General features: G+C 58.2%; 6 protein-coding genes across 6 annotated transcripts; 4 read left to right on the forward strand and 2 right to left on the reverse strand.

Annotated features, from left to right (window-relative positions):
* Window positions 1-1138: 1138 nt before the first annotated feature.
* Window positions 1139-3681, forward strand: FA10DRAFT_261026 (hypothetical protein; the record flags this gene model as incomplete). Its single annotated transcript, XM_025520059.1, has 3 exons — window positions 1139-1801; window positions 1885-2412; window positions 2650-3681. 3 exons carry the CDS (start codon window positions 1139-1141, stop codon window positions 3679-3681), a joined length of 2223 nt encoding a protein of 740 aa, XP_025376347.1.
* Window positions 3682-7013: 3332 nt separating this feature from the next.
* On the forward strand, window positions 7014-10376 carry FA10DRAFT_137100 (hypothetical protein). The gene is made up of 3 exons (XM_025518012.1): window positions 7014-7066; window positions 7182-8337; window positions 8395-10376. Exons 2-3 carry the CDS (start codon window positions 7224-7226, stop codon window positions 10320-10322), a joined length of 3042 nt encoding a protein of 1013 aa, XP_025376348.1. The 5' UTR covers window positions 7014-7066; window positions 7182-7223; the 3' UTR covers window positions 10323-10376.
* Window positions 10377-10687: 311 nt separating this feature from the next.
* On the reverse strand, window positions 10688-12294 carry FA10DRAFT_267748 (putative VMA5-H+-ATPase V1 domain 42 kd subunit, vacuolar). Its single transcript, XM_025522041.1, has 4 exons — window positions 11729-12294; window positions 11400-11662; window positions 11007-11334; window positions 10688-10931 (listed from the first exon to the last, which is right to left on the reverse strand). The coding sequence occupies exons 1-4, from the start codon at window positions 12062-12064 to the stop codon at window positions 10728-10730; spliced, it is 1131 nt and encodes a 376-aa protein (XP_025376349.1). The 5' UTR covers window positions 12065-12294; the 3' UTR covers window positions 10688-10727.
* A 167-nt stretch (window positions 12295-12461) lies between these two features.
* Window positions 12462-14103, forward strand: FA10DRAFT_267749 (NAD(P)-binding protein). Its single transcript, XM_025522042.1, has 6 exons — window positions 12462-12896; window positions 12952-13036; window positions 13102-13224; window positions 13291-13386; window positions 13447-13554; window positions 13631-14103. The coding sequence occupies exons 1-6, from the start codon at window positions 12525-12527 to the stop codon at window positions 13708-13710; spliced, it is 864 nt and encodes a 287-aa protein (XP_025376350.1). The 5' UTR covers window positions 12462-12524; the 3' UTR covers window positions 13711-14103.
* FA10DRAFT_253199 (hypothetical protein) lies at window positions 13766-16533 on the reverse strand. The gene is made up of 2 exons (XM_025519680.1): window positions 16108-16533; window positions 13766-16046 (listed from the first exon to the last, which is right to left on the reverse strand). Exons 1-2 carry the CDS (start codon window positions 16475-16477, stop codon window positions 13894-13896), a joined length of 2523 nt encoding a protein of 840 aa, XP_025376351.1. The 5' UTR covers window positions 16478-16533; the 3' UTR covers window positions 13766-13893.
* Window positions 16534-16727: 194 nt separating this feature from the next.
* FA10DRAFT_253202 (translation elongation factor Tu) lies at window positions 16728-18382 on the forward strand. Its single transcript, XM_025519681.1, has 2 exons — window positions 16728-17212; window positions 17297-18382. Exons 1-2 carry the CDS (start codon window positions 16737-16739, stop codon window positions 18240-18242), a joined length of 1422 nt encoding a protein of 473 aa, XP_025376352.1. The 5' UTR covers window positions 16728-16736; the 3' UTR covers window positions 18243-18382.
* Window positions 18383-18415: the final 33 nt, after the last annotated feature.

Below are 18415 nucleotides of genomic sequence, written 5' to 3' on the forward strand. Positions count from 1 at the left end.
GCTGAGCGAAGGAGGCGTGTTCGCCAAGCTTACAGAGAGCAGAGCAGGGCGGAAAAAAAGGGCTCGAGGCACAGACGCCTGCCAAGTATCGTGAGTGTCGATCGAAGAAGAAGAATCGAAAGGGCTGAGGTATGGTGTACGATGCGCCTCGTGGAGAGGGCGCGTGCAAGGGCGAGGGCGAGGGCGAGGGAGAAGTGGGCGGGCGCTTGGCGAGATGTCCTCAGTCACATGGGCACGGGAAGATAAGACCCCGTCTGAGTCGAGCATCTGGGCGTACCAGCAGAGGAGGCTCAATCATTGCCATTGGCTTTGGCTGTCGCTGGCTGGACAGACTTGAATAGGGGAGGCAAAGCCGGTTTGATTTTCGATCTTCTCCCATGTCAGCTTCGCCGCCCGCCCTCCCCCCTTTTGCGACTCCGTTTGAACCGCGCACAAGATTCAGTTGGCTGACGCTCCTCCCTTCTCCGTCACCTTTTCTATTTTTTTTTTCTCCTCCTTTCTTATATGCTCCCCTCTCTCTCAACTTGTCCCTCTTTCCCTTTGCTTCGTTTCCTGACAGTTTTTTGGTCCCCTACCACGCTCGCTACCGTGCCCTTCTCCGACAAATTGTAACTCTTGGCAGACGAGGCGGTCTTGTCCGACTGGAAGCCAACACACAGGGAGCAGTCCTCATCCTCTTGACACGACTCCTCAGGCCAACTCGTCCAGGGTAGCTCACGGCATTCTCCTCAAAAGGGCGGCATCGAATCGAGTTTTCCAGAGAATCTTTCTCCTGATCCACACGCTCGTCATTCCTCACCTCCTGCACCTCTGCTCAGCGATTTGGCCGAGGACCTACTCGATCCCGCCCTCGTCACACTCAGGTCAGCTCCAGACAGCAGACGACCAGCAGAACACCCTGGATCGTCGCCCACCGTCAGCCCACCAACCGCCCCTTACTTCGTAACAGGCGATCTCTATTAAAAGGCGACGGTAGGGCGCGACACACCCTACCTTCTCTGTCCCTTGCTCCCCTCTCGCGCTCGACGGACAACAATCGCCCCCCTTTTCTCTTTTGTCCCCTCCTCTCCTCATTGCCATCGAGTCGGCCTCTTGACGGTGCAACTTAGCCGCCCTGAATCACAACGTCTCCCGAGCCATGGCTTCCGTCATGCAGCGACCCAGATCGACGCAGCCGGTCAGCCACGATGTCAACTACGGTGATATTCAGCGTGGTCCAGCTCTGTCATCATCATCGTCGAATGCTGCTGGTCGCCAAACCCAAGGTGCAGTACCTCAGCCCCCGAGTGTCTTCGAGGGGGATGTGCACTACCGCAACGAACACTTTGGCGACGGTGCCTCCCATCACTACGGTGGCGGACCCAGCGCTGCCGACAGAGGGTCCTCGTTTACTGGAGGTGTCGACGGTGGCCGCTACTTCGGTGGTGACCCCTATATGCGTGGAGGACACGTCTCTTCTGGCTACGGGCATGGCCTCACTCACGTTCAGGGCCATGGCGACAGCCAGCATGGCTATTACGGCGGCTACGAAGACGAGGCAGCTTTGCTCGCTGACTCGTCTTCGGCACCACCAGGCGCCTCCGGCTTCGAAACCGACTTCGAGCTCGACCTGGCTGCAAGCCACCTCAACGCGACACTGGCTGGTGGTGGTGCCTCCGGTGCTGCGGTGCCCGACACCCCGTTTCGGGAAGCAGCAGAGATGCAAGATGCCCCCTCTGACGCTGATCTCGCCACTGCGGGCTCGTTTCAATTTCCAGAGCTGCCAGCCTCGCTGCTCGATCAAGGGCCCGAGTATGAATATGTGAGACCAACCCGTCATCAGAGTGTGTCGCGATGTCCTCTGTGCTGACCTGCTCTTCTTCATTTTTACTTTTCTTCCGCCAGTCATCCCACACTCAGACCAACGTGTTCGATGCGGTGCAGGAGTACGGTGATGAGGGCGATGATGAGGCGGCGCGTTATTATGGCTTAGACCGATATGATCCCGCACTCCTTGACTCGGTCACAACGGCGCAGGGCGCCCTGGGCGCAGACGAAACTCTTTGGGCCTACGATGGTCCTCAGCACCACGATCCACTAACAGCCATGAGCCAGATCAGCGGCGCAGACGCCTTCTCGACCCTCCAAGGTGCCTCGCCCTCGTTCCTCGGCGACTATGCAGACGAGCCCTCGACGGCCCCCACCTCGAGGGCATCTGAGTGGCGTGGGGAGGCAGGTGGCAGCGGCAGTGGAGGTGCTGTTGGTGGCAACAATGCAAGTAATGGCGGCGGGGGCGCATTCTTGCCCCGGAACTCGCCTTACGGTTCGTCCATGCATCACACGCCCAAACGACGCCGTGACTCGCCAACCCAGCTCTCGCCCCATCTTTCCTCTGCAAACGCCGCCCCGGGCTCGCACTGGAACAGTCGAATTGTCAGTGCATTCCAACCCCATCTCTCTTCTTCCTCTTCCTCTTCATCATCATCTCGTCCCGTCGCTGGCCGCGCCTATCGAAGCAACGAGCCAATGGTGCCATCTCAGCCGCATCCACACCCGATGAGCAGCGACACCCACAGCAGAATGGCAAGCTGGACGGGGGAGGAGGCCCGGCTTTCCCATCGCCCAGCGCACCATCACCAATCTCGCCACCATCCCTACGCCCCTCATCAGGAAGGTTGGCGCCAGCCTCACGCCGTCGGGGCCATGGCCGCCCTGGGACCTCCTCCCTCTGTGCGCCGAAGCCTAAATCAGCAAGCGCTCTACAGCAGCAACAGCAGCGGTAATGTCAGCAGCGGCACCGCCAACGGTGCCAATTCATCGTCGGACATGGGCCCGCCATCGTCATCGAGCAATGCCGCCTCGAACCAGCAGCAGCACTATATGCCGCGTCTGAAGGCATCCTCTGCCGATGGTCAAATGGTCCTTCAGCCCCAGGCTCTTTCTAAGCAGCAGCAGCAGCAGCAGCAATCCTCGCCGGACGTGCAAGTCCCTCCAAACCTGGCCGGTGTCCCGCCGTCAGTCATTGCGACGGCTGCCTCTGCACCTCCAAACTCGAATTCGACTTCGTCTGCCCCGCCGCTCAACAATGCCGCCAACTCTGGCTCGCAATCGCAGGCCGAGATGCTCAATGCGCTCGGCAATGCGATGGACTCGGCTCTCGAGACCGAAGGTGTGGCCAAGTGCCCATATCCAGACTGCAACAAGACGTTTGCAAAGAACAGAAGTTACAACCTCAAAGCGCACCTCCGAAGCCATTCGCAGCTCAAGCCGTTCGCGTGCGCCCACTGTCCTCGGGCCTTCAGCCGCAAACACGACCTCGAAAGGCACGCCAGGGTCCACTCGGGCGACAAACCGTACATTTGTGAAGCGTGCGGCAAAGGCTTTCCGCGCTCCGATGCCCTTAGGCGACACTGGCGTGTGGAGAAGGAGTGCGGCGACAAGGCAGCCGAGATCGAGGCAGGCCAACCGCTGCCAAGCCTTCCGCCGGGCGTCAATGCAGTCCCAGCCCAGGCCACACAGCCCGTGCCTGGATTCGCAAACATGTCTACGCCATCAAGCAACGGAGGCCAGGGACCCACAACGACTGCAACGCCGCATTCAATCTACTACTCTTCATCTGGTGCCAGCGGCGGATGGGACACGGCAGCTTATGCCACTAGCAGCAACGGGGGTGATCGAAAGCGAATCAAGACCGACTTATAGAATGCCTTCATCTCTATCTCTCTCGTTTCCTCTCTGTACTATCAAGGTCTCTGCGTTCCATTTCCCGCTCTTCTTCCAACCGCTCTTTTCAGTCGTCATCTTCTTCTGCCCTCTTCTCCTGCCTCTTCCTTTGTCCCGATCAAAGAAGCGCTTGGCCTCGTCTTCCCTGGGGAAAGCCTGCCAGGAAGTTTTTAGATGGCGACAGAATAGCGATGGGACAGGAGTGGGGGTGTCTTTGTACCAGATAAGTTAATTCACCGGTCCGTTTGTCTAGAGCTGGCAGTACTGCAGTGTAACAGGCGAGGCAGAGCGACGAGGAGCGAGCGCGAGTACGTGTGCATTGTGTGAAAGGTATATGAGCCGTGCGCGACAGTCTGGGCAAGCCTGCGCTCAGAACACCTTGGAAGGGCATCTTGGAGGGGCAAAGAGGGCAACGTAGGCGTCGGGGTGTAGCCAATGATGTTCTCTGTGTCCTGCAAGTGGCACAGATCTGGAGTACATAAGAAGCGGGTCGGGACCATCGTCCGGGCTTCCTGGATCAGGCTAGAGCGGGTTGACATTATGCAACTCAGGTCCACCGTACGACCCAGTCGCGACGTCAGACCCGTACGTATAGCTTGTCGTTTCGGTTCGATCGGATCTGAACTGAGACATGCGATCCATTGCCCTGTCCTGGCGATTTAGACTTTTTCCCTTAATCTTTTTGCGACAGTAGTACCATTTCGAAGATATATCAATTTTAATAACGGGATCTCTTGCCTCTTTTTAAAAATCACCTTTATGCAGCCCAGACCTTTTTTTTTTTCCCTCGTCGTTTTAGGCGGGCAGTCCGACAGGGACGGCGGGCCAGGCAGTAGACAGGCAGCCTGGCTCGGCGAGACGGACGTACGTGCAGTACATGACGGCAACAACTTGATTGCGACGACAATCATCACCACCGCTTGCATCCTCTCTTGACGCCGGACAAAGCGACCAGTTTTCGATTCGAAAGCCTCGAGTGGTGTCCGAGACGGATGGACTGGCTGACCTTCAGCTTCCCTCTCGACGCTTGATCACCTCGGCGCGCACTGCCCGCCCTTTTATTCACCAAGTGACGCGAGCCTGTGGGAGCACGGCCTCGCGATCTCTCGCTCACTCACCCCTCGAGGCGTGTGTGTAATTGCAGTCTCGCCCACTCAATTTCCTCTCTCCTGCCTTTCCTCACCTTTGCTCGTTTGCTTTTTCGGCGCTCAGCCCAGCACCTTCAGCCAACTCTGGCCTCCGGCTACTCTGACAAAGGCACCCTCCTCGGCACGTCCTCGCCCCCTTCCCTCGCTCTTCACTGCACACATCATCGCCGCCGGCTGTGAAGGGAAGCAGGGCGCTGGCAACCAGGGTAGAACAAGAGAGCAAGCGCAGGGGAAAGAGGAGGAGCGATTTCGCTGTCATCCAGCCGCTCTCCGACCGACGTGCACGCCTTTGTAAACCCCGCTGTCGACGACCAATATTTTTGATTTTTGCTGGCGAGCGGGCGTCATTGAATAGAGGGAGCGCCTCTGATAACCGACCTCCGCCCTTCCAAAATAGGTCAGCCAGAGGCCCGTCGATATCTTCGCCAGACTCGTTCGGATCCTCTCTCTCTCTCTCCTCTTCCCCTCTCGTCCTCGCCCTAATACCCAGGACACCTCGGCACGCTGTTCGGGTGTTTCGACTCTACAGGCATCATTGAAACAGACAGCTCCTTTGCATCTCGCACTCCATGCGCAATTACTAGGCAACCTAGCTAAAAGGCAAGAAGGAGTATTATACCCCATCGGCCACCACCTCATCTCTCGCATTTCCACTGTCCCAAGAGGACCTTTCCGAGGCAGCGCGTCTTGCGTCTTTAGGCCTTCGCAATGGCTTCCAACTTCAATAACTTCTTTGGCTTCCAGAATCAGCAGGGTCAGCCCCAGCAACAACCCCAGCAACAGCAGCAGCAGCAGCCTCAGTTTCAGCAGCAACAGCCAGGCACATTCAATGCAGCGATGAATTTTGGACAGCAGGGAGCCATGCCCAACATGGGCGGCGTCGACTTCCAAGAGCAGATGCGAATGATGATGCAGCAGATGCAACAGCAATCACAGCAGCAGCAGCAGCAGCAGCAGCAACAGCTACAACCTCAACCGCTGCAACAGCAACAGCAAGGAGCGCTTGGAGGCCAGGCCGGCATGATGCAGATGTCGCCCAACCTGGGACACACGATGATGGGACAGCAGCAGCAACAGCCCCAACAGCCTCACTCGGCAGGCTTGATGGGTCACGGCGGTGGACCAGCCAGCTCGTTTGGCGCGATGCAACAAGGCGGTGCCATCTCGGGTGCCCAGGCCGCTGCTGCCGCTTCCCAAGCTGCCGCTCTCACACGCGCGCAACAGCAGGTCCAGCAGCAACAGCAGCAGCAGCAGCAGCAGAAGCCACCGGGCCAAGCGGTACCTTCCAACAGCGGCAATGGTACTCAAGGGCAGCCAGGCGCTGAAGGGCTCCTCAGCAACCTGCCCGGCAACCTCAACCATGCGGTGCAGATGTGGCGAGCAGGCCAGCTCAACCAGGTGCAGGGCCAGCAGCTGCGAGCCCTCATCGAGGCGCATCAACGAGCACAGGCGCAAGCACAGGCACAGGCGCAAGCGCAAGTACAGGCTCAGGGTCATCCTTCAGCCCAGGTCCAAACGCAGAACAGTCAACAGCCGAGACCGCCGCCGCCGCAGCAGCAAGGGGGCCTGCAGGCCACCGCGAGCAACTTCTTCCAGCAACAGCAACAGCAGCAGCAACAGCAGAACCGGATGCCTCCTCAACAGCAGCAGCAGCAGGCCCAACAGCAGCCTCAGCAGCAGCCCCAGCAGCAGCCCCAGCAACAACCGCAACAAGGCCAGGCGCAGAGGCCGCCGGGTGCCGCTTTCCTCGCCAATCTCCAACACGACCCGCAACGCGTCTTTGCCATGCTCAGGGCCAAGTTCGAGGAGCTGCAGACACAGTACAGCAATGCGACGGATCCCTCGGAGAAAGCCAACCTGGAAAGGCAGGTCAACGAGGCCAAGAGGATGCAGCAAGCCTTTTTCCAACGCGTCATGGCACAGCATCAACTCCAGCAGCAGCAGCAGCAACAACAACAACAGCAACAGCAACAGCAGGGAGGGCAAGGAGGTCAACAAAGGCCCCCTCAGCAGCCTGCCCAGGCGTCAGTCCTTCGTCCTTCGATGCCGCAACAGCAGCAGCCGATGAATATGGCAGGCTCCACTTCGAATCCCATGCAGCAACACTCTTCGCCCGTCCCGAGACCGTCGCCACGGCCAAATAGTGCCACGCCCTCTGTCCAAGCTGCGTCCACATTTGGGAGTCCCGCATTGAATCAGCAACAGCAACAGCAACAGCAGCAGCAGCAATTTGCCGCCATGTCGCAGTCGCCACGCCTGGGACCGTCGCCAAGAGTACCAAACGCTCCTGTAGGCGCTCAGCAGCAGCAGCAGCAGCCACAACCGGCCCAGCAGCAGCAGCAGCAGAGGCCGTCCAGCGGACCACCGAACATTATGTCAATGTCCTCAGAGCAGTTCAACAGCGCCGTGTACGACGTTATGGCAAAGCGAGGTACGCCCCTGACGAGCCCACCCATGCTCGCTGGACGACCCCTGGATCTGCACCGCTTCTATCACGGCGTTCAGGCCCACGGTGGGAGTGAATCTGTGTCAAGAAAGAACCTTTGGCCCACGGTGGCGGCGTCGATGGAGCTGGCACCGGCCGGATCTCCTGCTCTGTACGCGCTTGGCACGGAGCTCGATAATGCTTTTCGCAACTACCTTGCGCCATTCGAAGAGGTCTGGCAACGCGCAGTCCAGCATCACTACCAGATGGCACAGATGCAGCGGCAGCAACAGCTCCAACAGCAGCAGGGCATGCCACCGAATGTGGCCATTGGCGGGATCAACAGCCAAGGCAGGCCCAGTCAAGCGGCGGTTCGCCCAATGCAGCAGCAACAGCAGCCGCAACCGCAGCAGCAAGCTTTTCCAACTCAGGTTCCGCAGCAGCAGCAGCAGCAGCAGCAGCAGCAGCAACTGAACCAGGGACCTCGACCGCCGATGCAACCACAGCAGCAGCTTCCTCAGGGGATGCCACAGTTCCAGCCGGCGCCCATCTTGCCTCCAGAAAAGCTCAAGCAGCTCAACATGACGCAGGAACGATTCAATGTTCTTTTCCAGCAGCAGCAGATGGCCAATCATTTTCAGAAGCAGCAACAAGCGCAGGCACAGGCGCAGGCCCAAGCACAAGCACAGGCACAGGCACAGGCACAAGCCCAGGCTCAAGCTCAAGCTCAGCAACAGGCTGGCATTCAGGCAAGGCCACCGACGCCACAGATGGGTCAGAACTTCCAGCAGCAGCAGCAGCCTGGCGGTGGATTCCAGATGCTACCTGGACCACAAGCTCAGCAGCAAGGTTTCAATGCGCAGGCGCCCAGCGCACAGGCGAGAGCAGGCGTGGGAGGCTTCCAAGCGAGACCACCTGGTGGATTTGGTCCCCAAGGCGCAGGAGGCCAGCCAATGGGCGAGGGTCTCACGGAGCCGAGGTTGATTCCCGTCTCCAAAGAGCAACTCGATGAAGCAAAAGCCGTCATGGCAAAGATTGACGAAGAACTGGCAAAGAGCAGACGTGAGTAGAGAGGTGGAGAGTTAAGGAATGATCACTGAGCCCATCGTCCTTGTACAGCGCGCCTTACGGTCAACCGTGAGATGCCCGAGGATGAGAAGGAAGAGGTGCTCGCTGAGGTCGGCAAACTCGCCTGGGTCCTTGACACCGTCAATGCCCTCCTGCCGGTATTTTACGCCATGCAGCACCAGATCGAGCCGGCAAAAAGACTCAAGATCATGGCTTACATGTTCAGGGACCAGCTCGAGCTTCTTCCATCTCGCCAGTGCATCCTGCGAAAGGCGGACCTGGAGAAGCTCAAGATGCAGATGAGCAGGTGCATTCACTACGTCCGCACGAGCAATCCGACAATCTCACAGTTCATCGTCGACGAGTACAAGAAGGAAGCCGAGGCTAACCGGCAGAGGCTAGCTCAGCAGCAACAGTCGCAGGGTCAGACACAAGGGCTCGCGAACAACAACGCAGGCGCCACAGGATTGCACGGCATCGTTCCAAGCGCAGGTCAGCCGCAGATGGGTGGTGTCGACGGCGGCGGAGATGATGATGCAGCGGCGATGCATGGCATCAAGCGTGGCCTCCGTGTCGAGGACCTTCGACCACCGCCGATCAAACGCGGCAAAGGACAAGGGCAGCCAGAGGCACAGAAGATCGACTCGAGTCCTGCCGCGACAACGACTTCTCCCCAAACGGGAACTGGCTCGCCTTCCCTCGGCGCCAAGGGTGCTGCCGCAAAGAAGGGACAGGGTCAACGTGGAAAGGGCAAGAAGTCGCTCAAGCTTGACAGTGGCAAAGACGACGGCGTGTCGACCCCGACGCCTGCGCCGGCGACGGCTGCGACGGGCAAGACGCCAAAGCAGAAGCCAAAGACGAGCCAGGACATTTTCAATGAAGTCAAGGCCGAGATGGCAGAGGCGGAGCGTAAGAAGACTCAGGATGACGGCTTGCCACTGCCATCTCAGGCTCAGGCTCCTGTGGAGAACCCCGCCATGGTGGCAGAACGTGAGGCCAATGAGAGGCGACAGAGGGCGTCTGATCTCTCGAGGAACGACCCAGCCGGATTCGCAGAGAATGCTTGGCAGGAGCTCTTCAACGCTTCTGTTGTCGACGGTCAACAGCCTTCGATGGCAGCGGGCACCACATCGGGTGCACTGGAGAATGGCGGCGTGTTGGACAACAAGAGCCTGTTGGGCCTGTCGATGCCCATGGCGGGTGGCGCAGGAACAGCTTCGTCCGACGGCACTTCGCTGGAGTCGATTCTCACTATGCTGGGACACGGCGTGCCCGCCGACTCGAACGACGACGTCGAAGGTACTCAAGGTCAGCAGCAGCCGCAACAAAGCCAAGCGGAGCAAGCCTCAGTGTCGCAGCAACACGGTTTGCCCACGTCGGACAAGCAGCAGTCACAGATCCAGCTGTCCTCGGATCAGACGGACGCTGTTGTGGACGTGGACCTCTTTGACTTCCTCGATGCAGAGGCTATTGGACCCGACGCCTACCCTCCTCAAGACCCTGAAGCAGAGCTCGCCAACCTCCTGTCGATTCCGACGAATAGCAGCCTCGATGAACCACCGGTCGAGACGCCAGAGCTGGTCACTTCGTCCAATCTGCCGTCGACGTCGACGAGCAGCTCCTCAGGCTCTTCGGCCAAGAGCTTGAAGATGATGGCGTCGACAGCGGCGATGAAAGGCTCACAATCACAACAGCAGGGTTTTGACAAGGCCGGGCCGAACAGCACGAGCCCGGCGTCGATGCAGCAAAAGACCGGAAGTGGGCCAGCAGGCAGCAGCAGCGGTAGCAGCGAAGATGATGATGAGGCCGACGAGCAGGCGACGCCGGCCGACGCACTCGCGCAGCTTGCCGTTGGCTTACCCGGCACAACCAATCACAAAAAGAGGAAGTCGGAGGCCGGCATGGCTGATGACGAAGAGTGGTGGTGGGAGGCAAATCACGTCGAGCAGCCAAACCCATGGGCCGTCATACAACAGTAGGACCCTCTTCATTCTTCCTCTATCCGTCTTGTCTTCCCAGTGCGCACGATGATTTCCAGCGCGGTTCGATCGACCTTTGCGGTCTTTTCATCTTGTTTGTACGGTATCTAACTCACCCTTATTGTTCCCTTCCCTTCTCTTCTTTCTTCCCACCCTTGGATCCCCCTCTTTGTTTTCTTCTGTACTATTTTCCGCGCCTCGATTTGGGAGGCACCACCATCCCCAGAGCGAGCACCATACGTTGCTCCTGACTTGTACCCTCGTCTACTTTTCCTCCGTCTCGCGCTCATTGTGTTATTGCTTCCGTCCGTACTGGTAATGGGACTTACTTTGATACCGGAGATTGAAGAGAGAACAAATGACTCCATTGCAAGAGCGAGCGCGTAGGGACAAAGGAATGACACATTAGACGGCGACCTGAAACTGCTCGGTGAGGATGAATGGCCACTGCTCCTGCTCGAGCAGCGCTGCGTACTCTCCCGGTGCCTCGCCACCCTGAGCCGCTGAATCCTTGCTGCCTTTCTTGGATTGTTGCTTGTCGAAATTGTCGAGGTATGCGTAATGTGATTGCAACGATGAAAGCAGCGCCTTTGTCCGCTTTGGGTTGGGCTGCAAGGTTGTCGTCCAGTCAGGTCAGGAGAATGATTGTTTCTCGAGTGGCACGCAGCAGAGCAGTACACTCACCCGGATCGCCGCGCCAAAATATTCTGCCGGAAGCCCGAACCTGAGGACGGCCTCAACAAATGTCCTAATGACCTTCAGATGAGCCAGAGCCTGGTATGCCTCGCTAAAATTTGTTCGAGCGAGTCGGAGCAGCTCCGTCCAGAGCTCCTTCTCCGAGGCGCCTGCCTCTTCCAGCTCGGCTCGCTGCCGCTCGACGAGGTCGTCGTCCCAGGTGAAGTCGGTCCGGACTTGGAACTTCGCCTCCCGTGCCTTTTGGACAAAATCATCGTGCGACTTCTTGAATAGTGTCACGTTGAAGAGGGCATATTCATCGTCTTGAGCAAGTTTGCTGCAAAAGTTTTCCAAATCAGTGCTGCTCTTTGTCTTGATGCAACCGGGCAGAATAGCACCCACCGAGAAGAGCGAGGGACAACCATTGGCGTCAGCCTCTCGTACTTTGCTGTCCATTCCTTGATGCTGTTCTTGGGTACAGCGACCAAGAGCGTCTCTAGGTACTCGGAACCGGAATCGGCAAAGTCGTCTTTGTGCACGACATCAGCCAAGGACCGGACAGAGAGGTTTCCGGTCTTTTTCCGTTGGAGCTGTTGGAGTTGGCCCTTTGCGAGGTTGTAGTTGTTGAGCTTCTGCTTCATCACGTTGTCGATTGACGACATCTCCTGTGTTTTCCAAGCACACTATTCAGCTGGGAAATCTCCATCATCTAGGTTGAAAGGCCAACCAACCTTGCTGAGAGTCTCGATGAGCTCACCGAGGCTCCTCTCTGTCCTGTACTTTGAACCGTTCCAGCTCCACCCAAGCATGTAGTCGTCAATGGGCTTCTCCTGGATGAGGACATGCTGCGCAAGCGCTTCTGCATCGTTGTTGAGGAGCGCCCGGAGAGTGTCGACAATCTTGGCTACGACCTGGGTGAAGGCTGCATCGTGTCGAGGCAGCTCGTCGGACAAGCCAATGAGAGACTCCAAGGTGCCCGTCTTGAGTGGCGGCAACGTCAGCTGACCGAGCTCCGACAAAGCAGCCCCGCCATCTTTGAGGAGCGTGCTGCTCAGCTCGGACATCATTCGGTGCGGGTCATGGTCCTGCAGCGGCACGGCAACAAGCCAATAGGCCAAGTCCGACGGCATCCTTGCTCCCGTGTCCTCTCAATCGACCCCGTGCGGGTGAGTCCTTGCGTGCTCTGTACCTCAGGCTCTTTCGAGAACAGGCTGCACCGGTGATCGACGAGATCTGATGGGCAAGAGACTGTCGAAAGCTCGCCTCCCTATGAGCGATGACGACGAGAAGGCGTTGGCCAACGAAAGCTGCCAACTCTAGAATGGAGCTGAACGGACAGGAGGTCTCAATCGACACGTGGCCTAGAAAGCCCGCATTACCGCGCTCGGACCATCGAAAAAAGGTTTGGATTCCCATGGAGGAACATGACATGCGGTCGAACGGCTCTAGAATCCGATGCACACCACTGCGACCACCACCACTCTCACTTGACCAGCAAAGAGCTTCCTTTTAAGAATAGAACGGGCCATGGTGAACCCTAGCGACACTCCTCCCGATCCGTACGCGTTCCCCAAAGACTACACATCAGACCCCGTGACAACACCATATGCAGGAAAGAAACGCGTTGCCAACGCCGTCTGTGTCGTGACAGGTGCTACTGGCGGCATCGGCGCAGCCACTGTCGTCCGGCTGGCCGAAGAAGGAGCGAAAGGTGTGGTTGTCGTCGACTTGGACCAGGCCAAGTGCGACTCTTTCGTCGAGAAGCTGCAACAGAGCAAGACATGTGGCCAGACGCAATTCCTGGCCAGGGCTGCGGATGTGACCAAGGAGGAAGACATCGAGGGCATCTTCAAGGCGGCCATGGACAAGTGGGGCAAAGTGGACGTGGCCGTTGCAAATGTGGGGATCTCCTTCCGAACATATTCTGCGTAGGACTGACAATGGATACCATTAGGCAGGAACGGGCACGGCTCTGCGAGGAATCACCGAAGAGACTGTTGAGAATATGGAGAAGATCAATCGGGTCAACAGCATTGGCGGTTCGTTCTACCTCGTGTTTTGCAGATTGGCCAGATCGTTGCAGAGCTGACACTATGATGGACAGTGTTTCTCACCATCAAACATGCTGCGAAAGTGATGCGGCCCGACCCTAAAGTGCCGGGCACGGCGTCCATCATCGTCATCTCAAGCACCACTGGCCTCTTCCCCGCCCCGTTGCTGTACCCATGTAAGACTCCTTGGCCATCACATGCACACATCAGACAGGATGAAGTTGACATTTCTTCCACTTCAGACAGCACCTCAAAGTGGGCAGCGAGGGGCTTAGGTCTCTCATCCGCTGCCGAACTTGGGCCCAGAGGCATCCGCGTCAACAACGTCCATCCAGGAGGTGAGCGCGCTATCCTTCACTCCCATGAGCCTTATAAGCTGACGACTCCCTTGATCACAGGCACTATGACCCCGCTCCTGAGGGGAGGTTTCAGCACAGAGACACTCGAACGCATTCGAAAAAGTTATCCTCTCCGCCGCCTTGCGAATCCCGTGGAGATCGCCAACAGTAAGCGGTTCCCCAACACTTGTCGATGTAGAATGCAAAGCGCATGCTGACTCGAACATGGCTCGTCGCTTGACAGCCATCCTGTTTCTGGCTTCGGACGAATCTTCTTTCGTCACAGGTGCAACCCTCGAGGTGTCTGGTGGAGCGTGCATGTGAAGGCTGTGACCCGCTCGACTTTCTCGAGCAACAATATCTTATAACACAAGGACTTATCGTGCGAGAGAGGATGGATTGATGTGTCTGCTCCTTGTAGGCGAGGAAATACTATTGTTGAAAAAGGAGATGAGTGCAGCTAGTGTACAAGAGAGTTGAGATGGAGAAATTGGCAATGAGAGATGATCACAGGTAGGGGTTCCTTGCATAGCCACCTGGAGGACCGCCCGAAGGAGGACCTCCAAAGTTTCCACCGGGAGGACCGCCGTATTGGCCGACAGGAGGGCCCCGGGAAGGACCACCGGGAGGACCACCACCAGGCCGACCCATGGGTCCGCCCATCAGTGGTCGACTCTGACCCGTGTAGGGATCCTTTTCGACGAGCATGCTGACGTCCACGGTGAGCATCTTGGCCGCCGTCATGAGCTCGACCCTCGCCGTGGCGCCATTGGAATCTTTGATGATGCCACGGTACGACTTGTAGGGTCCCCTGACGATAGCCACCGTCTTGCCCGCCAATGGGTCCCTCCCTCCCGGTCGTCGCATGTTGCTGCTGGCTCCGCCGCCAAGCGCAGGCGCACGCATCTGCTGCGGCATGCTAGCCATAAGCACCGGGTTCTGCTTCGACAGGTTCGTCGTCCCTGCGGCTCCAGCGGGCGCGCGGGGTCGCAGCTGCCGCGCTCTTGCTAAGAACACTCCGCCGTTGTCTTTGTAGTCACGATTGAAGAGCCAAACGATGCTCGACAGATAAATGTGTAGTACCACGCCCTCGCGCTCTTCGCCCTCGGCCTCCTTCATCGAGTCGCTCGCTCGGAACTCGCCTCCTTCGCAGTCCATCGCCACGGCACGACCGCTGTCCCTCTTCATCGAGATCTGGTGGGGCCGGACGGACCGCACGGTGCCGGCCTGATCGAGAATCATGAAGATGTCTCGCTCAATCTTGAAAATGACACCGGCTGTCTGAACATCGAGCTGGACCAGGTTGTGGAGCTCATAGCCTGCGACCGCATTGACGCCCGATCCGACCTCGGCTGCCTCGTGGATATCCTTCGAGAAGACGCTGATCTCGTTGAGGTTTAGATCCGAGAGGAATGTCGTCAGGTTGCCTTCAACCTTGACGACGAGACCTGTCTCGTCTGCGTGCTTGCCCGAGATGACCTTGATGTGATCGCCCGGCCTGAACTTCTTACGGACGCTCGCGATGGGGACTTCGATTGTTTGCTCATCGTGCTCGCTGAGCTGGAACTTGATGGTTACGACGTCGGCAGCGACGGTGTCAATGACACCCTCCACGCCGGCCTGCTCGCCCTCAAACACCTCGACGTGGTCGTCACGTCGCAGAACTACCTCGGCCTTGGCGTTCGTGGCATCTGCGAGCATCTTCATCTGGTCCTTGTCCAGAGCTTGACCACTTTCCGTCTCCTTGCCAATGAAACGCGAGAACTCGTCGAGAGTAGGATTGACGTTCTCGGTGATGAGGGCAGACACCCTGACGTCGTCTTCGCAGTAGCCATCGACGTATGTTTTGCCACGGAACAGGTAGCCAAGACCCTTCTTTTCGAGTCTCTCCCGGGTAAAGATCTTACGGACCTCTTCAGCGTTGAAGAAACGCGGCGGTGGCCGGTCGGCGACAGCTGCCGAGCCAATTGCACCCTTTTTCCTCTTCCTTCCCAACGAATCTGTAAACATGCTATCCTCTCTGGGGTCGAGGTCTAGCCTGGGCACGAACTTGACGCCGCACATCTCCCCGTTTTCGGTCATGTCGAGAACCTGTGCCAGGTCGCCTGCGTACTTGCCTCTCTTGAAGCGCACCCAGCTGCCCTGCTTGAGCTCCTTGCGCACCTTTGTGATCTTGAGCAAGTCGGCCATCTCACTAATGGGCACGAGGAAGAGGTTCTTTTCGTTCGGGTAGGCGCCCGAGATGCCTTCGCAAGCATCCATGACGTGTTTGGGCTCCGTGGCCTCGACGTAGACACGGCCGACGAGCGTGTCTCGACAGAAGGCGGAAATGATATTCATAGGTTTCGGTGTGTTGCCGAGGACGGCCTTGCGGAGGATTGTCTGGACCACTGCTCGTTCTCGTCCTGGTTTGCAACGAATCGAATAGAGACCAGGATCATTGACACTGGGCATGAGCATGCGCTGGGGAACATGTTCGAAGTCCGACTTGGCCGTGAGACCGCCACGAGACTTGTAGCGCTCATTGATGCGAGCGGCGATGTCCTCGGCGTTGAGCTCCTCCTCCTGCCTTCGCTGCAGATCAAGACGCTGGTTGTCGGCAGCAGCACGGCGATGGGTCTCATCGTTGTCCGATCCAAGGTCCTGCTCGATGAAGCCGTCTGCAAGTGAAGATTTGTCAGCACAGTCTGCTTTGAACTCTGCCAATGCGACGCCACGTACCTTCCCTCAGAAGCTCAGCATCCTCATCGTCGTACTCCTCCTCGTCATCGTCGACCACGGCTTCCACATCGAGATAGCGGTTGGCGCCGCCCCTTCTCCTCCTCTTCTTTCCTCTCCGACGTCCCTCGCCATCTTCGCCATCCTCATCCTCATCCTCGTCCTCGTCTTCATCCTCGTCATCTTCGTCATCATCATCGTCTTCGTCTTCGTCTTCTTCAACATCTTCATCCTCATCGATCTTCTGGTCCGCGCCCTCATCTTCCACTTTCGGCTTATTCTCGCGGGCCCCAGAATTTGTCTGCCCACCGACCAGGACGATATCGTCCTTCTCGTCCTCGGGCGGTGATTTGGGAGCGGGCGAGGACGACATGGTGGTTGGCTGGATTGCTCACTTTCGACTGGCAATCCGCGCTTGCGATGTGCGTGCGGACCTGGACGAAGCTCCCTCTCTCTCTCTCTCTTTCTCGCGTGCAGGGAGCAACTGACGAAAAATTCCGTCATCACGTGAGTGTCCTCAGCGGACCTTGGATTAGGTAGGGCATTTTTTCTGAAAATCAGTGACACAAGCAGGAAGAAGGTCGGGCGCTGCCTCTCTTTTTGCTCCGTTTTCACGATCCTCACTCCCAAGCATGAACGCCCTCCGAACGCAGTCGGCTCGGTCGCTTGCCAAGCAGGTCAACGCGAGGTCCACCTCGGTGGTCCAGCGGGGCTTTGCTTCGGCCAGCCTCTCGCGAACCCCGCAGGTCTCGACGGCGACGCTGGCCAAGCCCCCCTCTGTCCCTCGTCCTCCGATTGCTGCCCTGAGCCTTGCGACCCGCGGCGCGCTGCGAACGTACGCCTCGGAAGCGGGCGGCAAGTTCGTGCGCGACAAGCCGCACATGAACATCGGCACCATCGGCCATGTCGACCACGGCAAGACGACGCTGACGGCTGCCATCACAAAGGTTCTCTTTGATGCGAGCGGCAGCGGCAAGTTTGTCGACTACAGCTCCATCGACAAGGCTCCCGAAGAAAAGGCGAGAGGTATCACCATCTCGACTGCTCACGTCGAGTACGAGACCTCGAACAGGCACTACGCCCACGTTGACTGCCCGGGCCACGCCGAGTGAGTGGAGCACACGAGAGAGAGGGAAAAGGGAGATGACACAAGAAGAAGAAGCGTCGAATGCTGACGCCTTTGTGCCACCAGCTACATTCGTAACATGATCACCGGTGCCGCTCAGATGGACGGTGCCATCATTGTTGTCTCCGCCACGGACGGCCAGATGCCGCAGACGCGCGAGCACCTCCTCCTGGCCCGGCAGGTGGGCATCAAGAAGCTCGTCGTCTTCATCAACAAGGTGGACCAGGTCGATGACAAGGAGATGCTCGAGCTCGTCGAGATGGAGATGAAGGACTTGCTCTCTACCTACGGCTTCGATGGCGAGAACACGCCGGTGGTGATGGGCTCTGCCCTCGCGGCGCTGGAGGACAAGACGCCCGAGGTGGGAAAGGAGGCCATCATGAAGCTGATGGCTGCCACGGACGAGTGGCTCGACCTGCCTCCCCGAGACCTCGAGAAGCCGTTCCTGATGCCCGTCGAGGATGTCTTCTCCATCTCGGGCCGCGGCACCGTCGTGACGGGCCGTGTGGAGCGAGGAAAGATTGTCAAGGGCACCGAGGTGGAGCTCGTGGGTCTCGGCAGCAGCTTCAAGACGACGCTGACGGGCATCGAGATGTTCCACAAGGAGCTTGCCGATGCGCAGTGCGGCGACAACGCCGGCATGCTGCTGCGTGGTGTGAAGCGCGAGCAGATCAAGCGCGGCATGGTCCTCGTTGCGCCGGGCAGCATCAAGCCCGTCAAGAAGTTTGAGGCCAGCGTCTACATTCTCACAAAGGAGGAGGGCGGCCGGTCGACGCCGTTCCAGAACAACTACCGGCCACAGCTCTTTGTCAGGACCACCGACGTGACGGTCAGCCTCACGCACCCGCCCGAGGAGAAGGACGCAGACGAGAAGCTCGTCATGCCCGGCGACAACGTCACGCTCCTTGGCGATCTCGTGCACGACGTGGCCCTGGAGGAGGGGAGCCGTTTCACCCTCAGGGAGGGTGGAAAGACGGTCGGCACGGGCATTGTTTCGAAGATTCTGGGCTGAGTGCTTGAGAAGTATCCGTCTATATTGTACCAACGACCATCACCACCTCTCATTCCTGTTTCTCTTCTATCTTCCGCGACGATGAGTGCGGGAAGATGGGTTCTAAAATTTTAATATAGCGAATTGTAGACACACATGAGCATAGTGAGTTCGAGGAGCAAGCGGGAGCATAA

The sequence above is a fragment of the Acaromyces ingoldii genome (genome assembly GCF_003144295.1).
Source record: "Acaromyces ingoldii strain MCA 4198 unplaced genomic scaffold FA10scaffold_4, whole genome shotgun sequence".
NCBI classification, from domain to species: domain Eukaryota; kingdom Fungi; phylum Basidiomycota; class Exobasidiomycetes; order Exobasidiales; family Cryptobasidiaceae; genus Acaromyces; species Acaromyces ingoldii.

What these genes read in the sequence shown, in the direction of transcription:
- FA10DRAFT_253199 (XM_025519680.1), bottom strand. Translation starts at nt 16,477, where the DNA reads ATGTCGTCCTCGCCCGCTCCCAAATCACCGCCCGAGGACGAGAAGGAC. An exon ending in TGCTGAGCTTCTGAGGGAAG is followed by an intron (nt 16,047 to 16,107) that starts GTACGTGGCGTC and finishes CTTCACTTGCAG; the next exon opens with ACGGCTTCATCGAGCAGGAC.
- FA10DRAFT_267749 (XM_025522042.1), top strand. Translation starts at nt 12,525, where the DNA reads ATGGTGAACCCTAGCGACACTCCTCCCGATCCGTACGCGTTCCCCAAA. An exon ending in CGCCCCGTTGCTGTACCCAT is followed by an intron (nt 13,225 to 13,290) that starts GTAAGACTCCTT and finishes CTTCCACTTCAG; the next exon opens with ACAGCACCTCAAAGTGGGCA. An exon ending in TCCCGTGGAGATCGCCAACA is followed by an intron (nt 13,555 to 13,630) that starts GTAAGCGGTTCC and finishes GTCGCTTGACAG; the next exon opens with CCATCCTGTTTCTGGCTTCG.
- FA10DRAFT_253202 (XM_025519681.1), top strand. Translation starts at nt 16,737, where the DNA reads ATGAACGCCCTCCGAACGCAGTCGGCTCGGTCGCTTGCCAAGCAGGTC. An exon ending in GACTGCCCGGGCCACGCCGA is followed by an intron (nt 17,213 to 17,296) that starts GTGAGTGGAGCA and finishes TTGTGCCACCAG; the next exon opens with CTACATTCGTAACATGATCA.
- FA10DRAFT_267748 (XM_025522041.1), bottom strand. Translation starts at nt 12,064, where the DNA reads ATGATGTCCGAGCTGAGCAGCACGCTCCTCAAAGATGGCGGGGCTGCT. An exon ending in GTTGTCCCTCGCTCTTCTCG is followed by an intron (nt 11,335 to 11,399) that starts GTGGGTGCTATT and finishes AAACTTTTGCAG; the next exon opens with CAAACTTGCTCAAGACGATG. An exon ending in ATTTTGGCGCGGCGATCCGG is followed by an intron (nt 10,932 to 11,006) that starts GTGAGTGTACTG and finishes ACAACCTTGCAG; the next exon opens with CCCAACCCAAAGCGGACAAA.
- FA10DRAFT_137100 (XM_025518012.1), top strand. Translation starts at nt 7,224, where the DNA reads ATGTCAATGTCCTCAGAGCAGTTCAACAGCGCCGTGTACGACGTTATG. An exon ending in AGAACTGGCAAAGAGCAGAC is followed by an intron (nt 8,338 to 8,394) that starts GTGAGTAGAGAG and finishes GTCCTTGTACAG; the next exon opens with CGCGCCTTACGGTCAACCGT.